We start from the raw sequence: 27,775 nt of genomic DNA, 5'->3' as shown, positions 1-27,775 counted from the left end.
TTTTCCTGCATCAACACGAACATGCATGCATCACACGACTTTTGGTTTCAACCAATCAATGCCGATGCAACCCAGCTCATAGGTCGAAGATTTTAGCAGAGACCACCCGGCGCTGGCGTTCGGACAAATACGTTTTTCTGCAATGTGTGTTTTCCTCTTTGTCTGAATTTAGCTTTCACGAGCCTAGTCACCCGACATAGTGGCCTTGTGTCCTGTGACTGTAAAGTGTCCTTCAGAGTTTTGAAAGGTGCTTATAAATGAAATGCATTATTATTATTATTATTATTATTATTATTATTATTATTATTATTATTATTATTATTGATGAGAAGGTTTCTTCAGCCGTCATCTGTACAAAAGTGAAGGTTTCGGACGTTTCGCCTCCTATCCAAGAGGCTTCGTCAGAGGCTGACAGATATGTATGACAAATATCTGATAGATATTTGTCATTAATAGATAGATATTATAGATATTTGTCGTTAAGCCAGTAAGTAATCATTGATACATTTTCTGAATTCCCAGAATTCAGAATTCCCCTGAATTCTAAATTCTCACTCGTTCCAATGACATGATCCTACTGCTTCTGAACCCCCTGAAAAGATTTGTCTGAGAGTAAGGCACATAAAGAATTAGATCTGATTGGACAAAAAAAGAGATAAATTGTTGGCAGTAACATTTCATGCAACATGTATTAGAATGATAGTCTCAAGTATGAGTCATTGTTTCTGAGCGAAAGCCTTGCCACTACTTCAATTATGGGGTATACGCAATTAAGTACATTTTTTGTCGAATCTGTGCAGTCCATTTTGATTCATCCTCTTCAGGTGAGAATAAAAAAATGATTAAAGTAGTTCTCCAGGCATGATGTGCTTTTTATTATTCATTTGGGGGCATACAAACTTGAGGTTGTAAAGGTGATTCCGGGAGTTGACTACTATTGCTGCAAGAAAACATATTGGATAGTGACAAGACAGGGTGTCGTCACAGGTGGTCTGTAATTTGGCTCTGTAATTGCTTGGCAAAGTGTATTATGGGACTTCAGACCACTCATCCTCTCCATAGGGGTGGGCAAGAAGAAAGATGAGTGAGGTAGATAAAAGGATTGAATTGTATTGGATAACATGATGTCGTGCTGGGAGACAATTCAACGAGGTGCTTATAATAAATCAGAGAAAATGGTTATTATTGTCTGCATTTGCGGCATGCTTTCAGCTATTAAGACAGACAAATAAAAATAATAGTACATATATGGAGATGCGCTTCCATTCAATTCAAATGTCATGTCATTTTTTTACTTTGTTTTATTTTTTTTAAGTAAATGCCTTGCAAATGCCTTTGGCTGATGTTTCAAGAGACAAGTTGTGGAAACTTGGAATGTTGCATACTACAGAAAGCAAAATTAAACGCCCGCTTTTCCAACACACTTAAAGACAACCGACACCATTTTTTTGTTTCCTTACTGACATCAGAAAAAACGTTTTATAGCATCTAAAATACCCAAAACACGCAGGCTGATATTTGTAGTCAGATGCAAACACCAATAAAAATGACTTAAAATGTCCCAAAACTGCCACAAATGAGCTCGAAACTGGGGAGATTCAGAAAGTCCCGCCCCCTTGTTCGTGACGTCACTGTGGGCCTTGCTCCAGAATCAAAACAATGGCTTCAGAGAGTTCAGATTCGGAGAAGATGCTTTTTTGTTACTCATCCAGTTATGAATATGATTCAAATAGTTCTGAAGAGGAAAGCATAAATGTTTGCAATCGATTAAAGAAGTCCTTCCGTATCAATTCGAGCCGCCTCCAAGCGATGAAACTGGTGAAGATCTGGACTCCGATGTAGCGCCCAGAAAATGCACAAGATGGCACACAAGCTGCGTCTTGTCCACTATATGAAATGGCTTATTTGTCCGCTGGGAATTAGTGTAAACTTACACCTTCTTTATGCGTGTTACCGCAATTGGCTGCCACACGATGCACCATCGCGTTATTTATGTAGTTTTCCTTCTAATTTCGTAAAAGTACCCAAAATGCATTGTGTGTCGCTTTCTCTTTGGATTAGGAGATCCAAACCCAAAAAGTTAGTTTCTATATGGAAATATAGAAAACACGTATGTGAACATGATCCTTTTGAAATCAACATTTTAAATGTTCAACAATTTAACTTAATAAAACAAGTCTCTAAAGTGTATGACTTGGGAAGTCCATATTTTTGTTGTAAACAGCACCACCACACCGCCTTCAGCTCACATTTTGAGTTGTGCAGGTGAGTCAAGGTGACCTTGAAAAGAAGACGTTTCCAAAATGCCCATAAACCACTGCTTTTGGGCTCCACATTTTATGCAATGTGAAGCAAGATCAACATTTGTTTGTTTTTTTCATACTCAAAAAATGTGAACCTACATCTGGACTCCAACATGCTGTGTGTTTCTGAGCACAAATTAAATGATATGGTTGTTTATTTTGGGGAAGGATGTTGCTAAAAGGAAAAGTTTCTAAATACAGTGGCAGAATCTCCAAAATTGACTTTACGAGTTATTTTAGATAATTCAGGCATGTTAATTCAAAATATTTGTCTTGTGTTTGCAGAGCTTGTTCAGGTTAGTTATTTTCGTGTCCCCAACAACGCCCCCACCCTCCCTAAAAATGGTGTTTAAGAGAATTTTGCGAATTTGCTCAAATACCAAATTGTATGACGTCATAGATGTTTCAATTTATCTTAAACTTGGCTCCTGATAAAAGATGCTCTTTGAGATATGAAAGTAGTGTCTTCATGTTTCCCTTTCTTTTTCTACAGATGAAATGGCAAACCCATCTCCAGCAAAGAGTCTCGGCGATCCTGGAATCACACCACTGTCTCCAACACACATTCAGGCAAATCCTCTATTTTAAATATTTTCATCACCATTATAGCTGTTTGTGACATTTTATCTTGAAACAACCTCGTAGCACCCTTTGGATGGAATATTATACGAATATTAGGGTGGACACTGCTTTGAAAAAGCCAGCAAAGAAAGTAAATACAGTTAGTATAGATCAGGGGTCGGGAACCTATGGATCGCGAGCTATATATTGCTCTTTTGATGATTGCATCTGGCTCGCCGATAAAACTAAATACATATAAAATTGTTCATTCATAGGCTTGTACATAGCTTTTCATTCTATAGCCTGCTTCTCTAAGACCTTTTTGTTTCGAAGTGTTTTCTGAGATCATAGAAACCTGATGCAGAAACTTTAATGTCCAATCCACACGGCATGCAAAATGAGTACAGACGCTCCCCACCATACGAACGAGATACGGTCCGAGCGGTCGTTCGCATGGTGAATTTCATCGTAAGTTGCTTCATTGCTATATTTTGTATGGAATGTATGTTTAAGTCAAACACTAACCGGGGAAGTATAAAACACAGTCGTAAAATAAATTCACACCTACTATTGTACGACGACACATATCTTTGGGTCTTCAGTATCCATTAATGAAGCTGCTGGCACATATGTAATTTCCGAATCATCGAAACGTGTCATTACCTTTTGTTATGCATCGCCATTCGCCTCCTCCTCGGAGCCTCAACTGGTAAGAGGGATTTCCCCCCCGCCTACATACTCTATATGGCCAATTGTAAGCGAGCTCGACGGATAGGGGCCTGAACTCGTTGGCATCACTTCAGCGCTGATTGGTCAGCCTTGGTGTCCGTCGCGTAAAGTGTGTGTGCGTGAAGCACAGTACGCAGCCAGTCGCAAGCGAGCTCGGACGGAAAACAAATGAAAACATTTTTCGAAATACTGCACCAGCAAAAATGTTTGTATGTACCGTAACGTCATAGCTCAAATGTTCGTAAGTTGGTGAGTGTCTGTATTGTGGTCCAGAGGAAGTAGATGCTAATTGCAACGTGAGATTCTCGCGGTCAAACAGCTAAAGACCAATTCGATGCAATGTATCATTGCCGTAACAGTGACAAAATCAAAACGAGGGAGAAAAAAACCCCGTAAACCTCTAAGAATCAGTGCTCACTTGTACAAACTACGCTGAAACCGTACAACTTCACAGGTGTGCAACCTGTAGCTATTGAGTATGTCTTCAAGTTTACAACAGCTCAAAAGCATTGCATGTCATCTCATGCACCAACCACCTTCCATGTTAATTAATGTCCTATTTGTGCAGCAGAATGACACAGACCAGGTTCCGTCAGGAATGGCTTTTGTGGTGGTGGTAGCCATTGACTTTGGCACAACATCAAGCGGCTATGCTTATGCATTCACTAAGGAGCCTGAGTGCATTTACACCATGAGGTACTGTACGTCATGTCATTTTTATGAATGCGTAGTTGAACAATCACTTGATCTTATATGGAGGCATTTTCAAGTATAAGTTTTGTTCAAGCGTTCAGTTAAAGCTCAGTTTTTCAAAGGAAGATTGAAAGTTGAGAGACGGTACCACACCCATCCATCCGTAAATTGTCTGTACCGTCTGTCCTCACTGTATACGGGTGAACTGTAATCTGATTTGGGGTGAGAGCATGGCTACATCGAGACAGGTTGTGAGCCAATTATTGGCAACTATACCATATTTAAAGGACAACCGATGTCTCCGGACAAGTTGTGACCATAATTTGTAAAATCGCTTCAAATGACTTCTACTGAGCGTATTTTACAAAGATTCCACCGCATATAGCTATATTTTACGTTTTAAAACTCGCGCTGAATATTCCGGAAGTCTTGTTTTTGAGTTGGTGACGAGTCCTCACGTTACGTCACTGAAGGAACGCCCCTGACCGGAAAAAGGACACATTGTAGCAGTCCTTCCATCACGTACAGCAAAATGTTTTGGCATTTTGCTGTACTTTGTTTGGTCTTAAAACTTCGTGTAACACCAAAAAGAGGCAGAAGAGGGCGACATGACCCAGACCCCAGCCTGTTTCCACAGGCTGATTCATTCCTTACATGGAGCTTTGTCGCCCTCTTCTGCCTCTTTTTGGTGCTACATTTCCCGCCTCAAAATGGCACGGAATAAAATCTTTAATCGATTGCAAACATGTATGCTTTCCTCTTCAGAACTATTTGAATCATATTCATAACTGGATGAGTAACACGAAAGCATATTCTCCGAATCTGAAGCCATTGTTTTGATTCTCCAGCAAGGCAAGACGTTTTGGGGTAACACCACGAACAAGGGGGCGGGACCTTCTAAAACTGGCCACTTCCGGGTTTTGGGTATTTTAGATGCTATAAAACGTTTTTCTGATGTCAGTTAGGAAATAAAAAAGTGATGTCTGTTGTCCTTTAAACTAGATTATGAACACACATTTGATCCAGTAGATTGAAATTGGTGCATTTAATGCAAAATTGTTTATCAACTGCAATATCGTGAGATGTGCTATCCATCAAAGCACACCTGTGCCTGATTAATCACATGTTTATGGAGTACCCCAACACTGCCTTATGACACTTGTTTCTTAACTCTAATGAGGATAACATTTCGGCCATTTTTTTATAGAGCTTGTTTTATCATGACAATTACCACAAACAGGAAGTGGATGGACTGCCTACTAACTATACATTTTAACGATTTTGTATCATCAGGTAACAATGTCTCACATTTATAGTGGGAAACGTGAAGAAGCTAATCCTTGAAATGAAAATGAAATGAAAGCAGTACATTATTATTATGGCCTGATTTCCCCAGGCGTTGGGAGGGTGGTGATCCTGGTGTGTCCAACCAGAAGACACCAACCACAATCTTGCTGACCCCAGACAGAAAGTTTCACAGTTTTGGCTACGCAGCACGTGACTTTTATCATGACCTAGACCCCAGCGAGTCCAAGCACTGGCTTTACCTGGAGAAATTCAAAATGAAGCTCCATACCACAGCGGTAAGAATCATGCTGTCACTCACACATAATTGTAAACAACGTATCAGTCCAAACGCTTGTTCCATATGAACTGTAAAGAAATATTATTGTTGCACATGCATAAAGTTTGATGCGCGTGTTGCACGTACAGTGGTTAGGTGATCTTTCAAAAAAAAATTCAGCCTAATTTTTGGGGGGTATTCCTCACCCCCACAAAGGTGCTACTAAGTGTTGTGATTCTCACAACAAAATGCTAATGTCATTTGAAACACATGAACAGAATAGCTTTTGTTTTGTTTCGAAGGAATGTGTTTGAGGGTGATGGATTGTCCTGGAGGTCAGCAAGACCTAGTCAAGGTCATCTCGTCAAGAGGACAGTGTTGACACAGGGTGGCAGCAATAAGAAAGAGAGGAAAATAGAAAAGGAAAGGACAAAGCTGCTCATTGTAGATACACAAATGTATTAAAGATTTTCTTTTGAGCAAATAAGACGACCTATGAACAAACTAAACAGTAAAAAAAATATTGGATCATTTGTTTTGTCATTATTGTTGATAAAGCTCATATTCTTGCCATCGTCCCCACAAACAGAATCTGTCCATCAATACGGATCTCCAGGCAGCCAATGGGAAGCGGGTGAAAGCTTTGGATATCTTTGCCTATGCACTGGCTTTTTTTAAAGAGCAGGCACTAAAGGTAATGTATTTATGATCAACAGAACATACTCTATTTCCATACGTTGTCGACATTAGGGGTGCCCAATACAGAGATCGTGGTCGACCGGTAGCTTGCGAACCAGTCCCAAATTGATCATGAAGGACGTAGAGGGGAAGAGAAAAAAAAACAAAAACATTTGTGTGTCAGTGTGCGTATTACTAATTCATTCACTGCCAGACGATGTGCAAAAATGTGTCTACTCCAGTGCCAGGGTTTTTGTCATGTTCACTCAAAATGCAGGACCCACAGAATATTGAGTTTTAGGACTACATACATTCAATACAACGTTAGAAACCTTAGACCAGGGGTGTCAAAGTCATTTTTTTGCCGCGGGCCACATTGTAGTTATGCTTTTGGTATGAATTTGGGGAACCCATTAGAATGTTTAAATCCCTTCAAATATTACATACAGAGCGCACAGCAAATTAAGGAATAACTCGTTTTTGAATCTGAAGTCAAGAATAATGACTTTTATTGTGGTTGACATCCAAAAATATGAAATTTTGGCTCAGATTTTAGCAATCATCATGGAATTTAACAAGTTTGATTTGCTTTCGCGGGCCGAAAAAAAATGATGTGGCGGGCCGGATTTGGCCCGCGGGCCTTGACTTTGACACCCGTGCCTTAGACTATCTTCATTCATCAGAAAAAAAAGAGTTAATTCCTAAATTATATGGGTCTGTAGTAATATGAGGTGCAAGTGAGGGCGGCTGTACAAAATGCAAATGCTGCCCCCTCGTGGAAAAGAAAACCACTGCCAGATGTCTGACCAGCACTTTATCGGCCCTCCCCACAAGAAAAAACTACACCCGAATAAATTCGGGAATGTCAGCGAACGAGTTAATATGGTGTGTTTTGATGTTAGTGCACACTGCTAAGTTCCATACCTTTGCTTCAGGTCTCTATTAACATAAGGAGAGATTTACTTTTCATAAACTCACAAACCTTTGTGTCTACTTTAATTTTATGTTTCGTTCATTTTAGGGGTTGTTATGGCAATTTCTCATTAGGGCAAGTGGATGTAAGTTTATGCATATGCGCGCGTGTGCTGTGACGGGTCGATCGTGGGAGGTATGTTGATCAAAACGTAGATCATTGGTCTTAAAAGGTTGGGCACCCCGGCTCTACATTATTTCTTACATGAACATGGAATGCATTTGGGGAAATGTATTCTGTTCATGGATTAACTAAATCCCCAAATCATTCTCGTTATAGTGAAGAACAAAAATCGACCATGATATATGCATTTATATTTTATATGATGCATGCAACCGTAGTTATAACTCCATACATACTGTACTGTACATGCATTCATTTTGTACATAGAATACATTGAGCCCACAGAGTGCGTTTGTTCTCATCTCGCAGGAGCTGAGTGATCAGACAGGTGGTGAGTTTGACAATAATGATGTGAGATGGGTCATCACTGTTCCTGCCATCTGGAAAATGCCTGCAAAGCAATTCATGAGGGAAGCTGCTTACAAGGTGGGCTAAGGGGCTCCATCTTCACTTATTTGTGCATTGATGACAGTATCACATGCAATTTTATTAGGGGTGTTTGGATCAGCCTTTTATGCTGCCAATTACAATACCATTCACACCAATTAGCTCCATATTTTGGAGGCAATTGCAAATTATTTAACTATTTAATTATTTAAGAACATTGGTCAACAGCAGGTTTTTCTCAAATATGGCTAAACTTATTTTTGAGGCTGATTAAAATAAAACAAGTCTTAACTCGAACTTTCAGAGAAGAGAACTTTCAAACAGACAATACTGCATGCAAAGTGCTATCCGTGGACAACTATCATACACAAGTAGGCAGCCAGTCACAAAGTAAAACTAAAACCAAGTCTGAGTCATGCTTTAATTTTTCTTTTTATGATTGAAAGCCTGATGTTCTTGAGTAAAAATGAGGTCAAATTGAGAATCACCTCAAATAATTAATCTATGAAATTGGCCTGTTTCTTAATAACACAGTAATAACAATAATAATCAATAAACATTTGTTGACATATATTAAGGCAATTTGCTTTAGGAACATATCGTAAACATCGTTTTATCATCATTTTGATAAATTAACAGGTCTATTTGGGAAAAAAAGTGAAACATATTATGCATGAATAGTTAATTATACCTTATACGGTGCCAGACGTTGAATTGAAATGGAAAAAATAGGGTCTGGCGGTCGTTGTCGTAAGTATGGGTGGTTGTAAGTCTCACCGGTCGTAAGTCGGATGTTACCTGTATTTACATAGATGTGAAACCACACACAGGGGCTGATGTTCCTTCAGCACATACAGTATTTAATAGTTTTTAAAATGTCCATTTATTAAACGATTGGTTCATGGTATGTTTTTTTATGATTCATTTTATCTACTGCTTAAGCTTATTTGGGTCACAGGTGTGCTGGAGTTTGTCAACTGACATTGCGCAAATGGTTTGGGTACTCCCCAAACTGGTGGTCATTCACTTGCACGGCACAAAAAATACACTCATGGAAAATGTAATCCTTTAAAGGACAACCGACGTCACTTTTTTGTTTCCTAACTGACATCAGAAAAACGTTTTATAACATCTAAAATACCCAAAACACGCAGTATGATATTTTTATTCTCATGCAAAACACCAATAAAAATGACTTAAAGTGTCCAAAATCTGCAAAAAAAAAGAGCTGCGAATTGGGCATTTTCAAGTCCTGCCCCCAGTTTGTGACGTCACGCCAAGACATCTTGCATTGCTGGATAATCAAAACAATGGCTTCAGATTCGGAGAATATGCTTTTTTGTTACACATCCAGTTATGAATATGATTCAAATAGTTCTGAAGAGGAAAGCATACATGTTTGCAATCGATTAAAGAATTTATTCCGCGCCATTTTGAGGCAACATTGGGGGGAAATGTATGACCAAAAGAGAAGCAGAAAATGGCGACCAAGCTCCGTGTGAGGAATTAATCAGCCCGTTTCCACAGGCTGATAAATTCCTTACACGGAGCTTGGTCGCCCTCTTCTGGCTCTTTTTGGTGCAACATAACGTTTTCACACCAAACAAGTACAGCAAAATATATTGACGTGATGGAAGGACTGCTACAATGTGTCCTTTTTTCGGTCAGGGGCGTTCCTTCAGTGACATCACGTACGGACTCGTCACCAACTCAAAAACAAGACTTCCGGAATATTCAGCGCGAGTCTTAAAACGTAAAATATAGCTATATGCGGTGCAATCTTTCTAAAATACGCTCAGTAGAAGTCATTTGAAGCCATTTTACAAATTTTGGACACAACTTGTCCGGAGATGTCGGCCGTCCTTTAAAGAGTAATCCAAATCTAGCCTTGCATGTATTCATTATTTGGGAGGTAACCCAAACATGGGAAGAACACTTAAAATCCACACTGGCTGGCCAGAGCCCAGATTTGAACCAGTCACTTGAGGTCTGAGTCAGAGTTTCTAACCAGCCGCTCGCCATGCCGCTTGTTTGAGAAATGGATGTTTAAAAAATCAATACTTGTATGACTTATTGATAATAAAACAAAAAATAGAAGGAATTACTATATTTCATGATCAGAATAACCTTTATTGAAAGACCTGGCTCTTCTATCCATTTAAACATTCTAACCTGGCTCTTGAGCTCCAAACGTTTGCCCACTCCTGAGATAAACGAGCATTGAAAATGGCTCAAGCTTGTCCCTAGAGACCATTAATGTGTGAGTCATTTGGGCGTGGCAATCTGCAGTGTGAAATGAGGCAGCAGCGAGGCAACGGAAAATATCCAGAATGGGAGGGATTGCGATGGATGATCAATTGCTAAAACCATGAAATAACTTTGAAAATGAACTACAGCAGAGATTATGAGCCGAGCCCTATTTAACTTCTTAAAGGAAAACCGACACAATGTTTTTTGTTTCCTAACTGACACCAGAAAAACGTTTTATAGCATCTAAAATACCCAAAACACGCACGCTGATATTTTTAGTCAAACGCATAACACCAATAAAAATGACTTAAAGTTGTCCAAAATTGCCACTAATGAGCTCAAAACTGGAGAGATTCAAAAAGTCGCGCCCCCAGTTCGTGACGTCTCGTCTGGATACTTTTTCACAAACTGCCTTGCTCCAGCATCAAAACAATGGCTTCAGAGAGTTCAGATTTGGAAAAAAAGATCCTTTCTAGTTACTCATCCAGTTATTTAGAATTCAATCACGGGGTCAAGAAATGCATTCATGTTCGATTCAAAGAAATGACTGACTGTCGGAATAATACTGTAACGTCCGGTGCTTGTGTTGTGCATGTCACGCTGAGGGGCATTACAGGTTTGACTGTCATCGAAGTGTCCTGTCGGCTACACCAAAGAGCTCGGTCCCTGTTCTGAAGAATGTAATCATCATTGGCTTAGAAGAGCTCCATTTTACTTGTATACATTCAACAAAATAATTTACGAGCTGGATGATCAGCCTCGAGAGGATCCATCGCTAACTCCGGTTAGCTCCTCTATGTCCTTCAGCTCTGGTCCGTTGGAAATGGCTGGTTTGTCCGCTGGGAATTTGTGTAAGCTTATGCGTGTTACCGCAATTGGCTGCCACACAACGATTCACCATCGCATTATTTAAGTACTTTACCTTCTAATTTCGTGATCAACACTGTTTTCAGACCAAAAGAAAGTACCCAAAATGCATTGTGTGTCGCTTTCTCGGTCAGGGGCTTTCACTCAGCGACGTCACTCTGGCATCGTTATCAACTCGAAAAATAGACTTCATGAATATTCAGCGCGAGTCTTAAAATGTATAATATAGCTATATGCGATGGAATCTTTGTAAAATGGGGTCAGTAGAAGTCATTTGAAGTGATTTTACAAATTATGTACGCAACTTGTCCGGAGGTGTCGGTTGTCCTTTAAATACTCTGCTGAGTAAATGGGCTAAAAAATCCTCAATTGTCATAATCGTAGCGTAGACCTTCCTCGACCTGCATCGTGTGGTTTAATTTTATTTCTTTAATTTGGGAGGGGGATAATACCAGCTTTCCCGCATGTTTTCTTGTGTTAAAATGGGAATTATCAGAAATTAGATATTGCACATTATTGTATGAATGACCATATAATTCAAATGCATCATCTTCCTGACACATTGATGGCGTCTTCGTTGCTATGATGATGCGAATGAGCCTTCTGCTTTATCGTTCAGATCCTTTGTATATTTTCCAAATGGCTTCTCCAAACAGTCTTTGAATTTTGGGATAGCGATTGGATTGATACATACCGGCCTTTCACAGTGATGTCATCCTTTTGTTGTGATTACATGTTTCCTGTATATAGTGCTGTGTGTGTGAGTGTGCGTGTGTGTGTGTCTGGGGGGGGGGGGCTAAAATCGGCATGGAAACAGAGAGGGAATGTGGATGATTTCATGAATGCAGACACAGGAAGGAAGGGGGAGGGTATTTTAGGTCTTATCAGTCGTGGGTCTGGGTGATCTGACAGAGAAACAGTGAATGCGGTGGAGAGAAAATGAGCAGTGGAAGGGTTGGGCATCTGTGATGACTCAGCACTGGCACTGAGCTTCGGTTATAGAGGACGGAGCTTTCAGCCACTGTGCTCCCAAACTCTGGAACTGGCTTCCACCCAACATCCGTAATATTGACTCTCTTCCCACTTCCCACCCATCTGATTAAAATTGCATTCACAGTTTAGTTTAATCAGCTCTTTCATAATTTATTGTTCTTTTAATTGTAAAGTGTCCCTGGGTGCTTTGAAAGGTGCTTGTAAATTATTATTATTATTATTATTATTATTATTATTATTATTATTATTACAGAGGGAGGAATCCACAAATATCTACTACTATCTACCCTTGAAACCATAACGTAATCCACATCCCGCTTTAATTGATTGAACCTATTTTTTGTGACCACTTGAGACTTAAAAGATCATTATATCTGATGGTTTATTTAAAATGGCAGAAGTAGAGTCATTTTTTAGCTGTAACTTATTATCAACCCCTATAAAACTATTAGAGCAGGGATAGGCAAACTATGGCCCACGGGCCAAATCCGGCCTATTTGTGTTTTAATACGGTCCACTGAGGGTCAGACCATAATTCAGGTTCAATGATAATGACTGCATTTATAACATTTGGACTTGTAATGACAGGTATTACAACACCAGGTCACACAGTTACTTGAAGTCCCAGAGCACAGGGAGAAATAAAAGAAGAGATAGGGCGAGAAATAATAATAATAATAATAAGTATTGGAGAGGTGGCGGTGGTGTTCCTGACTGGGTTATACAACAAGATCTTAGATGGTGAACAGATGCCTGAAGAATGGAGACGAAGTGTACTCGTGCCCATTTTTAAGAACAAAGGAGATGTGCAGAGTTGTACTAACTACAGAGGAAAGTTGATGAGCCATACAATGAAACTCTGGGAAAGAGTAGTTGAAGCTAGACTAAGAGCAGAAGTGAACATTTGTGAGCAGCAGTTGGCTTCATGCCAAAAAAAGAGTACGGCAGATGCAGTGTTTGCTTTAAGAATGCTGATAGAGAAGTACAGAGAAGGTCAGAAGGAATTGCGTTGTGTATTTGTAGATCTGGAGAAAGCGTACGACAGGATGCCCAGAGAAGAGCTGTGGCATTGCATGAGGAAGTGTGGAGTGACGGAAAAGTATGTCAGAGCGATGCAAGACGTATCATGACTGTAAGACAGTTGTGAGGTGTGCTGTCGGTGTGACGGAGGAATTCAAGGTGGAGGTGGGACTCCACCAGGGGTCAGCTCTGAGCCCCTTCTTGTTTGCTATGGTGATGGACAGGCTGACAGACGATGTTAGACAAGAATCTCCTTGGACCATGATGTTTGCAGATGACATCGTGATCTGTAGCGAGAACGGGGAACAGGTGGCGGAAAAACTAGAGATGTGGAGATATGCCCTGGAAAGGAGAGGAATGAAGATCAGTCGCAGCAAGACGGAATATATGTGTGTGAATGAGAGGGATCCAAGTGGAAGAGTGATGCTACGGGGAGAAGAGATAAAGAAGGTGGAGGATTTTAAGTACTTGGGGTCAACTGTCCAGAGCAATGGATAGTGTGGAAAAGAGGTGAAGAAGCGTGTCCAGGCAGTCTGGAGCGGCTGGAGAAAAATGTCAGGTGTGATGTGTGATAGAAGGGTTTTAGCTAGGATGAAAGGAAAAGTGTATAAAACAGTGGTGAGACCAGCCATGATGTTTGGACTGGAGACAGTGCCACTGAAGAAAAGACAGGAAGCAGAGCTGGAGGTAGCAGAGCTGAAGACGTTGAGGTTTTCTTTGGGAGTGACCAGGTTGGATAGGATCAGGAATGAGTACATTAGAGGGACAACTCATATTAGAGGCTTTGGAGAGAAATTCAGAGAGGCCAGACTGAGATGGTTTGGACACGTCCAGAGGAGAAACAGTGACTATATCGGGAGAAGAATGCTGAGCCTTGAACTGCCAGGCAGGAGACCGAGAGGAAGACTGAAGAGGAGGTTTATGGATGTGGTCAAAGAGGACATGAAGATAGCAGCTACCACCCTCCTGCAAGTTTTCCAAGTCTCTTTGTTGCAACACACCTGATTCAAATGAGCAGGTTCAATGTAAGGCTTCCGCAGAACTTGGTGATTATCTGAGTATTTGAATCAGGTGTATTGTAACAGGAAGACTTGGAAAACATGCAGGAGGGTGGCCCTCCAGGACCAGGAGTGCCCACCCCTGAGGTAGCTGGTGTGAGAGAAGAGGATGCACAAAACCGGGATAGATGGAGGACATTGATTCGCTGTGGCGACGACCCCTGAGGGGAAAAGCCGAAAGGAAAAGAAGAAGATTATTATTAGGGAGAATCCAATAATAATACTAATAATAATAATACATTTCATTTATAAGTGCCTTTCAAAAGTCTCAAGGGGAGAAATCTTATCTATCACAACCCTTGAAGAGGTTGTGTATGAACATCAGTGTTCTTGAATTAGACCAGTGTTTTCAGATTGTTTTCACTTTGGGAGATTTTGTGTTTTCCATATGTCCCTAATTCCGTGGATTTTTGTTCAACAAAGTCAGATTCAGATGAATGTTTTATTTTATTCCAAAAATGTGTCTTTTTCCCATTTGTGTAGTCTGGCCTTGTGTCCCGTGAAAACCCGGAGCAACTTGTAATTGCTCTGGAACCTGAGGCGGCATCAATCTACTGCCGTAAGCTCCGTCTCCACCAGATGGTGGACCTGAGCATCCAGACCACTCAGAACGGATTCAGCCCCACAGACAATGTTGGAAATACAATGACTCAAGGTATGACATATGAAAAAGTCATTTAAGAGAATGACCACATCTTTTCCGATTCTTTGATTTTCAGCAAAAATGTCTTTTTCTGCTGTGTGTTGACTCTCCTTTAGCTTCTCCGAGCCATGGTAAAAAAAAAGCCTTTTACATTTGATGCATGTCAATTAATTCATTCACTGCCATTCCCGAATGTATTCGAGAATTGAAAAGCATGACATGGAGTGCCATTCCCAAATTTGACAGGGGGGTGCGTTTCAACCTCCGATTGGGTACTGATAAAGCGTTGGACAGACCTCTGGCAATGTTTTCCCCTCCCACAAGGGGGCATCATTTACCTTTTGTACGGCCGACACCACTTTCAGTGCAGATAACTCTACAACTAAGTAAGTTCGAAATAATCTTTTTTTCTGGTGAAAGAAGAGAGTCAACGGTTTCTTATGCTCCATTGAATATTTATGTAGCACTAAAACTCAATATTCTGTGGGTCCTACAATTTGAGTGAAAATGTCAAAAACCCTGGCACAGGAGTGGACACATTTTTGCACATGGTTTGGCAGTGAATGAGTTAAAGATTTTGTTTCCATCTTCCCCATTGTTTTTCAATTAAATTTCCAAATAATTATAAGCAAGGGTTTTTTTTAATATCAGTTACATCGAAGGACTGAGCAATAACAACGTGGTTTGTCTGTTAGTACTACATTGCTTCGAACAATGTATTTGTTCACCATTTTGCCAACGTAAATGGGTATCTATTTAAATACTGCCTCCTTCACTCTGGCTTAAACAGGTGTAAAGCCATAAAAGAACATATTTAGCAATGTTTTCATCATGCTTCATGCATGCTTCATTGCACATCGGCTTTACATTTTCACTCATCACATGATTGATCATTAAACGCAAAAACGAACAACATCGGCTTCAAACTTAATGAGGCAGTAGCCACCAGGTTAAACAGTAAGAAAAAAATGCCTTTCTTTTTGTCCCAAACTGTCACACTGTTTGAATTCTTCAGCGTATAATTTTTTTAGTAGTTACCTTGTTTTCAAGCAGGAATCCTATTTTCTTTTTCTGCTTGAAGACATCTGTAATGGAGTAATTAATGGTGGCCGGCTCCTCAGCACGTCTTATAATCCGTTTCCAGGTCCCTTGCCGTGACACCACGAACATGGGGCGGGACCTTCTGAAACTGGCCACTTCCGGTTTCAAATTCAAGTACTTTTTAGAGGCTTTGAGTCATTTTTATTGCTGTTTTGCATTTGACTAAAAATATCATACTATGTGTTTTGCGTATTTTAGATGCTATAAAACGTTTTTCTGGTGTCAGTCAGGAAACAAAAAAGTTACATCAGTTGTCCTTTAAAACTACACAAAATATACCTTATTTTATGTATAATAAATGTGCTATTATATTGCAATTAAAGAAATACACTATACAGTATAATAAAGTCATTTTATTTACCTTTGTGATGGTCGTTGATGTAGTTGACTCTTAATACCCTCCCTCTTAATACACACTGTCCCCTGCTCGCTGCTTTTTGTTAATCCAAATCAACAGAAGTTTTTCAACCTCTTCTATTACCTGAGACCGTTGATAAGAGAACACAGAAACACCTTTACCCACATGTAGCAATGGTCGACTAAACATACTTGTACTGGGACGCTAAGTCACACAAATTTGCACAAATGTTTCTCGATGATCTCCTTCTTCTGCTCGACCGTAATTTTGTTTTGTGTCCTCTTCGGCTGAACACTAGCCTGTGGTGAGGTCTTTTTCGGTCCCAAAAAAGCAAAAGTATCGACTTGATTACAACCCACGTCTGCACTGAGTGCAATGAAAGAAAGTGGGTGTGGAAAATTACATGGTGGTCCTGTTGTGGCGACCGTGTGGTTTGATGTTCTTCCGCCGAAAACTAGCCCGCCAGCCATTGTGGCGCTCCATGTGTTTGCCGAAAACTAGTTTGTATGCCAAGATTATATTTGTGCGAATCTATTTTTCTTAAGGCGAAAGGTTCGTTAGCTAAAGCGTTTAGTAAGCTGAGGTATCACTGTATTGTTGTGTGTTGTGAGTATCTAATGCTAATATGCGCTAAAACTGCAGCTCTGCATCCCTTTTCTTGCTATATAAGTGCTTCGATTTACCTGTACTTGCTTGAAAATGGTAGACGTTCACCCGGCCAGCAGCTCTGTGACTTCAAGAGTCAAATTTGTGTTGGTGAGGGGCCAAAAGGTATTGTGCAAGGAGACACTTGTAGTAAAATAGTTAATAAGAGATGCACTTTGTTGTTTCATTTCACATTGGATTGCTAAGCAGGCACTCCAGTCACCCAACTATTTGTATTTAAGCAGTCAAAAGACCATTGTTCATAATTTGTCATGTTTATGGTGAGGAAAAAGAAGATGTAGTGCCCCAAAATAAAGTCACTGTTTTAGGAAAGAACTATCTTTTAAGGCCAATGTTAATGTAGCGGTATCTACAGTAGCTGACTTTTTGGCAATGTTTTCATTTGCTGTTAATTCTTGACCATAATCACCAAGTGGACACACCATGGTCAGCTACTGTAAGGTCAGCGGACCTTATAGCCTCACAGGATTTCTTAATTTTTAAGTTCAATTTTAGCGAAAACAGAGTTGTTGCTTTTCTTTTCTTTTTCCAGTGAGATTCCATATTTCGTAGCATTTATTCTTTTTGAATGAATATGTTATGTTTCATGCGCATCCCAACCACCTTGTCTCTCACACTAAGTGAACCACGCTGCTTCACCAAGAAGAGCTTTGCACACTTTATCACACTGACTAAAATTATCTTTCCTGTTAACAACCAGCCAACAAGGAGCATGTCCGGCGCAACCGTCAAAGTCGCACCTTCTTGGTGGAAAATGTTGTAGGGGAGCTTTGGTCGGAGCTGGAAGAAGGTAGTGTCTCTTTTTTTACCTGTCTGTGATTCTTTTTCTACTTCTGCTTGAGAATAACTCTTGCTGTTTGCTTTGCTGCAGTCTGACTTGAGTAGATATTTACTGGCTTAAGATTTGTATTGAGTCGTAAAATGCCTTTGACAATTTGTGTAACCATGGGGGGGCTGATCAATTAACTGCTCTTAATGCAAATTACCACTTCTGTAATTTTTGAACAATAAGCCACCATTTTTCCCCACACGCTTTGCACCCTGCGGCTTTTACAATGATGCAACTAATTTATTTTGGCACTTGTCAGGTTGCCAATATGTTGACCCATATTTTCACACCAACAAAATGGCGTCTCAAATGTGCGTCAATCATCCCTAATACTGACAGTATATCTGAGCAGAGAACAATTTAAAATGACGCTACAGTGACAGCTGATTTTATTGATATGCATAATAATTGTTTGAATTGTAATTGTTTCTTTTTTCCTCCATCCGTGGCACCCCATGTTTCTTGGGTAGCAGCAAAAATGATGAGATTGGAAACTGTTAACTTCTCTTTACATCAACAGTACGGATTTCACCATAGCAACAAATAGCAACTAACCCTAGCCAATCAAATAACAATGTAGATAATACTTAAACAGTTCGATCATGGATACCAACAAATCAGGAGATTGTGTTATCCATGACGACAGTGGGGGAAAATTCTTTTTGCAGGGCTATTTACACTCTGCATGCGGGGATGGGTCCTGGGTTTATTTTTATACTATCAGGCTTGACCAATAGATGTGCAGCTGAGAAAAACATTGTGACAGCCCTGTGTGAAAGTCAAAATTAAAACAAGTCGTTCTATGTCAATATCCTATTTAATGTTGCGAAGACCTACATGTTATAGTCCGCTGCATTTTTATTTGATGGGTTTTAGAGCTACAGTTAACTGATGGGTCCACTCAATCGTTTGGAATTACAGTGCTGTGGACACCTCCAAGCTCACAGATGTTTTTTCTAATAATTTGGGGTGCTTCCCTCTCAGTTCAACCCCTTTGTTTTTGTTTGTCCACAATTTAAAAAACAAGAACTGGGGAATTAAAACATATTTATTCTTCTTCCCAATGTCTTCCAGTGGCCATTAATTGTATACAGATTGTCCTTTTGCCCTGTGAATGGGGTCCACTGTACGAATAAAGAACTCGACAAAGCCGCTCTAACAGCCATTATTTGACAATAGAATGCAAACCCTTTGTAGGATACAACAGAATCAGAATCAAAATCAGAAAACCTTTATTCGTCCCACAATGGGGAAAATTGCAGTCCACAGCAACAATTTGAAAGAGGGATGGGCTGGTGGGGGTGAAAGTATAGAAAACAAGATATGCTAAGCAGAGTAAAATAAAAATGTCAACTGTATACTGTAAATGTGCAAAACCGTTTCATGAAAAACTGTACATCGTGCAAGTGTCAAGAAAGGCATATTGATATACAGTAAAGTCTCGTTATATCGATATTCTCGGGAGTCCGAAAAAATATCAATATAACCGGACTATCGATATATCCGATCCTGCGGTATGTAAATTTTTTCCTTGCGTTCATAGAAATAGTATCATAATAAGCAGTACTATCGATATAACTGATATCGATATAACGAGACTTTACTGTATGTAGCTGTATTGCATCAACATACAGTACATGTACGTTGAAGTAATTTACATAAAAATGCTGCTTTACAATCATCAATTTTGTCAGGGTTTAGTTTTTCTAACTGTCCGCTGAAACTACCTGTAACCCTCGATGGGTTAAGGTGACATTTGTCAGATCTCTCCAAAACATAATTATGACCTTTCCTATGCAGGTGACCGATATGTGGTGGTGGACTGTGGCGGGGGTACAGTGGACCTTACTGTCCATCAAATCCGTCTACCAGAAGGACATTTGAAAGAGCTGTACAAAGCCTCCGGTAACATTTTTTTTTTTTTAAAAAAATATATAAATTCTCCTCAAAATTTTTCTTCTGGCTGTTCAATCAGCTCACTCATTTTCTGATTTTAGGTGGACCATACGGCTCCCTTGGGATTGACTTTGAATTTGAAAAGCTCCTGTGTCAGATTTTTGGGCAGGATTTCATTGATCAATTCAAAATCAAACGACCGGCTGCGTGGGTGGACCTCATGATTGCCTTTGAATCACGGAAGCGGGCAGCAGCACCAGGCAGGTCCAATCCCCTCAATATTAACTTGCCCTTCTCATTCATCGACTACTACAAGAAGTTCAGAGGCCACAGTGTTGAACACGCCCTGCGTAAAAGCAAGTAAGTGCCAAGAACGGAGGTCTCCAAATTTTGAGCCACCTTGAGATGTTGAAAAATGTGAAGCGACAATATGAAGCATCTATTTCACAATTACATTTCTGATCATGTCAAAAAGAAGTAACTCTCATGTCGGATGAAATTACAATGTGCTAAATTGAATACCTCTCGTTGGAGCTCAGTCTCTTGTGATTTCCACTGAGAATTTTTCGAGGTCATAAAAACGAATTCATTGGTCTTCCATTAGTTCAAACAAGAACACTCATTTGTCATTGTTTGGCCCATTCTCAATCTTGCCTGATACTATTTTCTCTCCAGTGTGGATTTTGTCAAATGGTCATCGCAGGGGATGTTGAGGATGAGTCCCGAGGCTATGAATTCCCTTTTCAAGCCCACCATTGACCATATCATTCAACACCTCAGTAAGCTACGCTTCCAACACATGCATGAAATAAATCTTTTTGATCTTTTGGTTGATCATTTGACAACAATATTTTTTATCAGAATCAGAATCATCTTTATTGCCAAGTATGTAGAACACACAAGGAATTTGTTTCCGGTAGAACACGCTGCACTAGTATTGTCGTCAAAAAAACTGCTAAGTGGCACTATACAGTTCCATTTTGGCTACTGTTGAAAGAGTTCAAAGAGTTAATGGCTTGGGGGAAGAAGCTGTTTAAATGTTTGCTGGATTTGGTGCGCATGGATCGGTAGCGCCTGCCTGAGGGGAGTAGCTGGAAAAGGTGGTGGGCAGGGTGCAGAGGGTCCAGTAGGATTTTCCGCGCCCTAGTTTGGATTCTTGCAGTGTGCAAGTCCTCGAGAGTTGTGTGTAGGGCGGTGCCAATGATTTTTTCCGCCGTCCTAACTGTCCGTTGAAGTCGGATTTTGTCCATTTTTGTGGCGGCCCCGAACCAAACGGTGATGGAAGAACACAGGATGGATTCGATGACAGCCGTGTAGAAATGTTGCAGCACCTCCTGTGGCAGGCCATGCTTCTTTAGCAGCCTCAGGAAGTACATTCTCTGTTGTTTCAGGATAGAGTTGGTGTTGACCTCCCACTTCATGTCCTGGGAGACTGTGATTCCCAGGAACTTGAAGGTCTCAACGGTTGACACAAGGCAGTTGGATAGTGTGAGGGGTAGCTGTGGTGATGGATGTTTCCTGAAGTCCACGATCATCTCAACTGTCTTCAGCGTGTTCAGCTCCAGGTTGTGACGGCTGCACCAGATGATTCTGTTAATAATGGGTAACAAAAGCCAAAGACCAGTGGAGTAACGGTTGGTTTTATTGATTAAAAGAATTCATATGAAAAAAGTAGCAATTTTTCAGAGGGACAACTCATCTTAGATGTTTTGGAGAGAAAGTCAGAGAGGCTAGACTGAGATGGTTTGGACATGTTCAAAAGACAGAAAGTGAATACAGACGCTCCCCATCTTACTTACGAACATTCAAGTTGCGACAAAACGGTACATACAAACATTTTAGCGAGTATTGTATGTTGAAAAATGTTTGGACCGAGATGCTGTAAGTTAGATTTTGTATTCCGTGCCTTTTTCCGTCCGAGCTCGCTTGCGATTGGCTGCGCACTGTGCTACACGCATGCACACAGACACATTTGAGATTTCAAGGGCTGCATGTGTACGTGACGGACACAGTAGCTGACCAATCAGTGCCTAGGTATGCTGAAGTGTTGCCAACAAAGTCAGGCCCTGATCCGCCAAGCTCGATCACGATTGGCTGCGTAGAGTATGTGGGCGGGGAGGAAATCCCTTTTCCCAGTTGACGCTCCAGCAGGACGCGATGCATAAGTAAGTACTTCCCCGTTCAGTGTTTGACTTCAACATACATTCCACACAAAACATAGCGCTGAAGGAACTTACGAGCACATTCACCTTACGAACGACTGCTTGGAATGTAAATCGTTCATAAGGTGGGTAGCGTCTGTATATTGGGAGAAGGATGCTGAGCCTTAAACTGCCATGCAGGAGACCGAAAGGAAGGCCGAAGAGGAGGTTTATGGATGTTGTTAAAGAGGACGTGAAGGTAGCTGGTTTGAGAGAAGAGGATGCACAAAACAGGGTTAGATGGAGGACACTGATTCACTGTTGCAACCCCTGAAGGGAAAAGCCGAGAGGAATAGAAAAAGAAAACTTGCACACACAATATTAATTTCAGTCAGAACATTTCACTATTTTACATTTAGTATGTGATGAACTTGAGAAAAAAAAAGACGGTACTAATCACACGGTAATGTGGCTCTGCGGTTTATTCATGATCATCAACGTATTTTGATTTTGTGTTCCCCTGCAGATGAGCTCTTTGAGAAACCGGAGGTGAGTGACATCAAGTTCCTCTTCCTCGTAGGAGGTTTCGCCGAATCAGCTTTGCTACAGCAGGCTGTTCAAAACATGCTCGAGGGCCGCAGTCGCATCATTATCCCCCACGATGTCGGCCTCACAATCCTGAAGGGCGCAGTTTTGTTCGGTCTGGACCCCAGCATCATCAAGGTCCGCCGCTCGCCGCTTACATACGGCGTCGGTGTCCTCAATCGCTTTGTCGAGGGCAAGCATCCTCCCGAGAAGCTGCTGGTGAAGGACGGAACGCGTTGGTGCACCGACGTCTTTGACACGTTCATCGCCGCCGACCAGTCGGTAGCGCTTGGCGAAATGGTCAAGCGTAGCTACACGCCGGCCAAACCCTCGCAGCAGGTCATCGTCATCCACGTCTACTGCACCGAGAAGGAAATCGTGGGCTTCATTAGCGAATCAGGTGTCAAGAAGTGCGGTTCACTTCGCTTGGATGTCAGTGGCACAGAAAGTGCGGCGCCGCGCCGCGAGATCCAGACGCTCATGCAGTTTGGTGACACAGAGATTCGAGCCATGGCGGTGGACGTGGCCACCGGTCGCACAGTCAAGGCCAGTATTGACTTTCTCAGCCATTGAGGAAGGAGGCAGAGCTCATTGGAGATGGCACAGCTCACCTGCACACACCCACCAATAGAATATTTTCAATTTTCACAATTGAGGCTTTTTTGGGGGTGTTGTACGATTAAATCAGGCCTATCACTTCAACCCTTATTATCCATTGGTGGCATTACAATGTCCCTCTAAAATGGACTGCTAACGCTTGTTCCGTTGTTAGCTCAATGATGTCCTCCCACAAGGTCTCAAAGACAAAAAAACAAAGCAAACTCGGTGTGGATTAATTGCATTGAATATAATGCTGATGCTCTGAATGTACCTCTGTTATATGGGTTCTGCGAAATAAGATGAAAAAAGAAACATAAGTAAGCCTTGTTGTCAAATATACATATTGGTAGTTCTCTTCTGAATGACACATTTAGGTTTCATTGATACTGGATTTGGATGTGTGTTTTGATAGCGTATGAGGTTCCATCCGTCCAACTCTCACTAAATGTAAGTAAACTGTCGGTCGGCACCTGCCATTAGGCACCACTTTAGCCACCTTCATTCTTTGTTTAATATGTCAAATACGGGGTTGGGAGAACTGTCCTGGAATCCAACAGTGCCGTCCGTCTGCATCAAATGGCGGCGGCAAGTCAAAGTATTATGACACTTGTGCTTTTAAATGTAATAAAAGTGGAAGACTTCCACAACGAAGAATAACTTGCGAAATGGAAGGTCAAAAGCTCAAGTGTGAAGTAATCTCGGTCAGCCATGTTTTGAGTAATACTTGTGTTACTTTATTTTACCGCAACCCACCCGGGTTTATACAGTATTGATACTTGTAGCAACACGCTTAACAACGAAAATACTTTAGTTTAGCAGTCTGTCAAGTGACATAATTTACAGACTGCCCAGTGGCTAATCGGCCATTGCACTGAATCGTTGATTGTCTCGTTAACTGCTCTTTGCCATCGCTATCGAGTTCTTCAGTAAAATGCACAATTCGCATTCAAGCTAACAGTTGTTTGAGTAGCCAAAACAATAGACTACGGCATGTAAATGGAGCAGGAGATTTGAACTCGATATAGTGTAGTTTTTGCAAAACAAATTGTTCCTGAAATCATTGAATTCATAATATTGAACGTTTACATGAATGGAATCATGTACAAAAACATCCAATCTCTATCAGTGCACGGATGGAACCCTTGCTCATGGTTTGCAACTAACAATGCTTGCCCACATAATGTGCCGAGTGGCCAATAACGCAGCAAAACTACCTTCGCAATCACAATGCAGGATTCGCACCTGACCACTATAATGTGTACTCTCAGTGCTAGTAGGAATGCATGGACCAAATAGGTTATCCCATCATGCACACTTTATGCAAAGGCACAGCATCGAATTGCAAACAATAATGCTAGGCTAACACCTGCAGCCTATATAGTTTAGCGTTTTTCCAATCTCGATGGGGTTTGTCATCTGGCCATGTCCCAACATTCGGACACAACATTTTCCACATACATGCATCTTGTCATCCATCTCTAATGCTTCAAAAAACCTGGATTAACTCAGAGAGGCTTGAAAGTGTCAAAGGCTGCAGTTTCTCTATTATTGGGACCACATGCCATCAGGTACGCAGATGTACCCATGTCATCACTGGTTGTGATGGATGATTATATCCGCTCATTGAATCTGTGAAGCAACATTGCATCTTCTTCTTTTCCTTTCGGCTTTTCCCTTCAGGGGTCGCCACAGCAAATCAATGTCCTCCATCTATCCTGGTTTTGTGCATCCTCTTCTCTCACACCAGCTACCTTCATGTCCTCTTTGACCACATCCATAAACCTCCTCTTCGGTCATCCTCTCAGTCTCCTGCCTGGCAGTTCAAGGCTCAGCATCCTTCTCCCGACGTAGTCACTCTCTCTCCTCTGGACATGTCCAAACCATCTCAGTCTGGCCTCTCCGACTTTCTCTGCAAAGCCTCTAATATGAGTTGTCCCTCATTCCTGATCCTATCCAACCTGGTCACTCCCAAAGAAAACCTCGACATCTTCAGCTCTGCTACCTCGAGCTCTGTTCCTGTCTTTTCTTCAGTGGCACTGTCTCCAGTCCAAACGTCATGGCTGGTCTGACCACTGTTTTATGCACTTTTCCTTTCATCCTAGCTGAAACCCTTCTATCACACATCACACCTGACATTTTTCTCCAGCCGCTCCAGCCTGCCTCGACACGCTTCTTCACCTCTTTTCCACACTCTCCATTGCTCTGGACAGTTGACCCCAAGTACTTAAAGTCCTCCACCTTCTTTATCTCTTCTCCCTGTAGAATCACTCTTGCACTTGGATCCCTCTCATTCCCACACCATATATTCCGTCTTGCTGCGACTGATCTTCATTCCTCTCCTTTCAAGGGCATATCTCCACATCTCTAGTTTCTCCGCCACCTGGGGGGGGGGGGGACAGACAGAGAGAGAGTGAGGCCATAAAACATTTTGTTCTTTTGGTCGATGTTTCGAAAATCCTGCAAAAGCATCAGGCTTGTCCATAAATACAGAGAAAAAGAAGTTGAGTAGTAAAGAAGTCTTGCCTTGGTTTGTTCATGCTTCCAGTTATTAGATGAAATGTTGCTTGCCCACTTGGTTGTGCACAGCCTTTTTCTGACCAACAGTTATATCTGTTTATTTCTGTGGATACAGTCTTGAAATGTACAGATTGTACAGATTTTTGTACAATTGAATCGATAGCCTTGGCCACAGTAGTTTTATGCGCGTGCTTTCACTTTTTATCGTCAGCACAGGATGAGACAGCGTTGCACGTATTTGCCTGACAAACAGATCATTCATTCGTGACGCTTTCATTCTGGTTAGCGCGTCACACCACTCTGCCTGCTTCATTGTTGTCAGCGTCCTACCTCTTCTCACTGGTTAGGGGCCATTGTTATTGTTTGCTCTCTGAGAACAGAAATATTCAGTGCAACAGGAGATGCCAAGTGGACTAATTGCTCTGTACTGTCCGTTCAAATTAACTAATTCGCTGCCATTCCCAAATTTGTTCGGGTTTGGGGTTTTCTTGCGGGGGGTTCCTATAAAGCGCTGGTCAGACCTCTGGCAATGTTTTTCCCTCCCACGAGGGGGCCAATTTGCCTTTTGTCCATGTTAGCGCTTTGTTACAGCTTCAGCTGTTGTTAAAGCGCTATATAAATCAATATGTATGTATTGTGTTGTATTTTGGACAGCCGCCCCCATTTCAAGCTCAGATAAATTGCGATCCTACGTTCCTCCTAAGTTGGAAAAATGGTGGACATTGTACGGTGACAAAATTGTGGCCTCCATTTTTAACCTAGGAATCTGTGCCTTGAAGAGTTGACCTTTGCAGTTTAGCTGTAGTCACGTTCTTTTTGTTTGTTTGTTTGTTTGTTTGTTTTTTTGGGAGGATGTGGGGAGATGGGCATTCTATAATAGAGTACATAGATAAGGTGGCAGTCGGTGTCGTGCATAGTGTTGTACATGATAAGACGAAATTTGACTATATTTGTGGTAATTATTGCTTAACTTAACATTGAACGATATATATATATATATATATATATATATATATATATATATATATATATATATATATATATGTCTTAAATTCTCTTATATTTTAAATTGATGTAGTGCACAGAAATATTTGGATACTATAAATGCTGTTTTTCCTCCTTATTGTTGTATATTTATATTGAGTAGCATTGCTGGATCACACATCGTTCTTACCCATTGGCACACAAAAAAAATGTAAGAAAAAATAGCAATTACTGTGATACCTCGGTTTACGAACCCCTTGGCTTACGAACTTTTCGGTTTACGAACGTTAAATTTATGAAAATGTAACCTTAGCATACAAACTATTTTTTCGGGATACACACGGAGCACCACAATGAGTTCGTGAACGAGCCCGTTTTCCTAACAAGGAAATGGGAGCGGACTTTTTTTTGTCCTCTATTCCCCCCGCCCCAAGACTTAAAGCCGTTATTGGTCAAGAACGCAGCGGTGAGGGGGGGGAGGGGGTTGACAGACAGAGAGAGAGTGACGCCATTCTCCATAAAAGAAAATGGCAGCCGACTTGTTTTTGTCCTCTATTCCCCGCCCCCAGTCTTTGGTGAAAGCCACGTGATTGGTCAAGAACGCAGCAGTGAGGGGCGGTGGTTTAAACATAAAGAGACAGGCAGATGACAGAGAGACATTTGTACTTGTTTCAACTTTGATAGTTCAAAGGCAGAGTGTAGACTGCAAGGTTAAAATATCCCATCAATCAGGCTCCACAAATAACCCGTACAAGCCATTTGTACACTTGATGCAGAAGATACAGAACACAATTGATGAGGAAAAAGGTAAAATTATCGCAGAGAAAGCACCTCCAACGGATCATTCCTCAACATGGTGAAAGAAGAAGGCTACGTTCCTCATCTAGTGTTTAATGCTGATGAAACCGGCCATTCCATCAAGCCATCAACGACCATTACAAACGTAAATAAAACAACTTTATTATAAGTACTGTTTTTTTCTTTAATTACAGTCCTTATGTAATGTGACTCTCCTTCCAAACAGCAATTCCCTTCCTCCGACCCTCCCACCCCATTCCAGCAAGCCATCAACGACCATCACAAATGTAAATAAAATGACTTTATTTTATTTATACTTTAATTATAAAGTGCAGTGTAATTCTTTCATTACAATACGATAGCACATTTATTATACATAAAATAAGGTATATTTTGTGTAGTTTTAGGGCTTAGAAAATTAGAAAGTATAAAATTATGTTTTATGGGGACCGGGGAAC

The 27,775-nt window shown here is 41.0% G+C and overlaps 1 protein-coding gene across 5 annotated transcripts in view; it reads left to right on the top strand.

Moving 5' to 3' along the window:
- The window catches only part of hspa12a (heat shock protein family A (Hsp70) member 12A), a 31,830-nt gene extending 8,839 nt beyond the window's left edge, over nt 1–22,991 (top strand). Inside the window, exons 2-13 of one of the 5 annotated variants that reach the window (XM_089012144.1) lie at nt 2,797–2,873; nt 4,165–4,289; nt 5,683–5,869; nt 6,440–6,544; nt 7,934–8,050; nt 14,683–14,854; nt 14,959–14,973; nt 17,668–17,757; nt 19,597–19,701; nt 19,794–20,052; nt 20,368–20,471; nt 22,360–22,991. In XM_089012144.1, the coding sequence (XP_088868270.1) occupies nt 2,802–2,873; nt 4,165–4,289; nt 5,683–5,869; nt 6,440–6,544; nt 7,934–8,050; nt 14,683–14,854; nt 14,959–14,973; nt 17,668–17,757; nt 19,597–19,701; nt 19,794–20,052; nt 20,368–20,471; nt 22,360–22,991 (1,983 nt within the window). In that variant the 5' untranslated portion in view covers nt 2,797–2,801. Of the gene's footprint in view, nt 1–2,796; nt 2,874–4,161; nt 4,290–5,682; nt 5,870–6,439; nt 6,545–7,933; nt 8,051–14,682; nt 14,855–14,958; nt 14,974–17,667; nt 17,758–19,596; nt 19,702–19,793; nt 20,053–20,367; nt 20,472–22,359 lie in introns of all 5 variants that reach the window. The other 4 variants (XM_089012143.1, XM_089012146.1, XM_089012145.1 and 1 more) reach the window with 4 other exon arrangements.
- The last annotated feature ends 4,784 nt before the right edge of the window (nt 22,992–27,775 follow it).

This window comes from Hippocampus bargibanti, linkage group LG13 (assembly GCF_051943395.1).
Source record: "Hippocampus bargibanti isolate YZ-2025 linkage group LG13, ASM5194339v1, whole genome shotgun sequence".
NCBI classification, from domain to species: domain Eukaryota; kingdom Metazoa; phylum Chordata; class Actinopteri; order Syngnathiformes; family Syngnathidae; genus Hippocampus; species Hippocampus bargibanti.
Note: the sequence above shows the minus strand (reverse complement) of the source record. Positions and strands in the feature narration are given on the sequence as shown.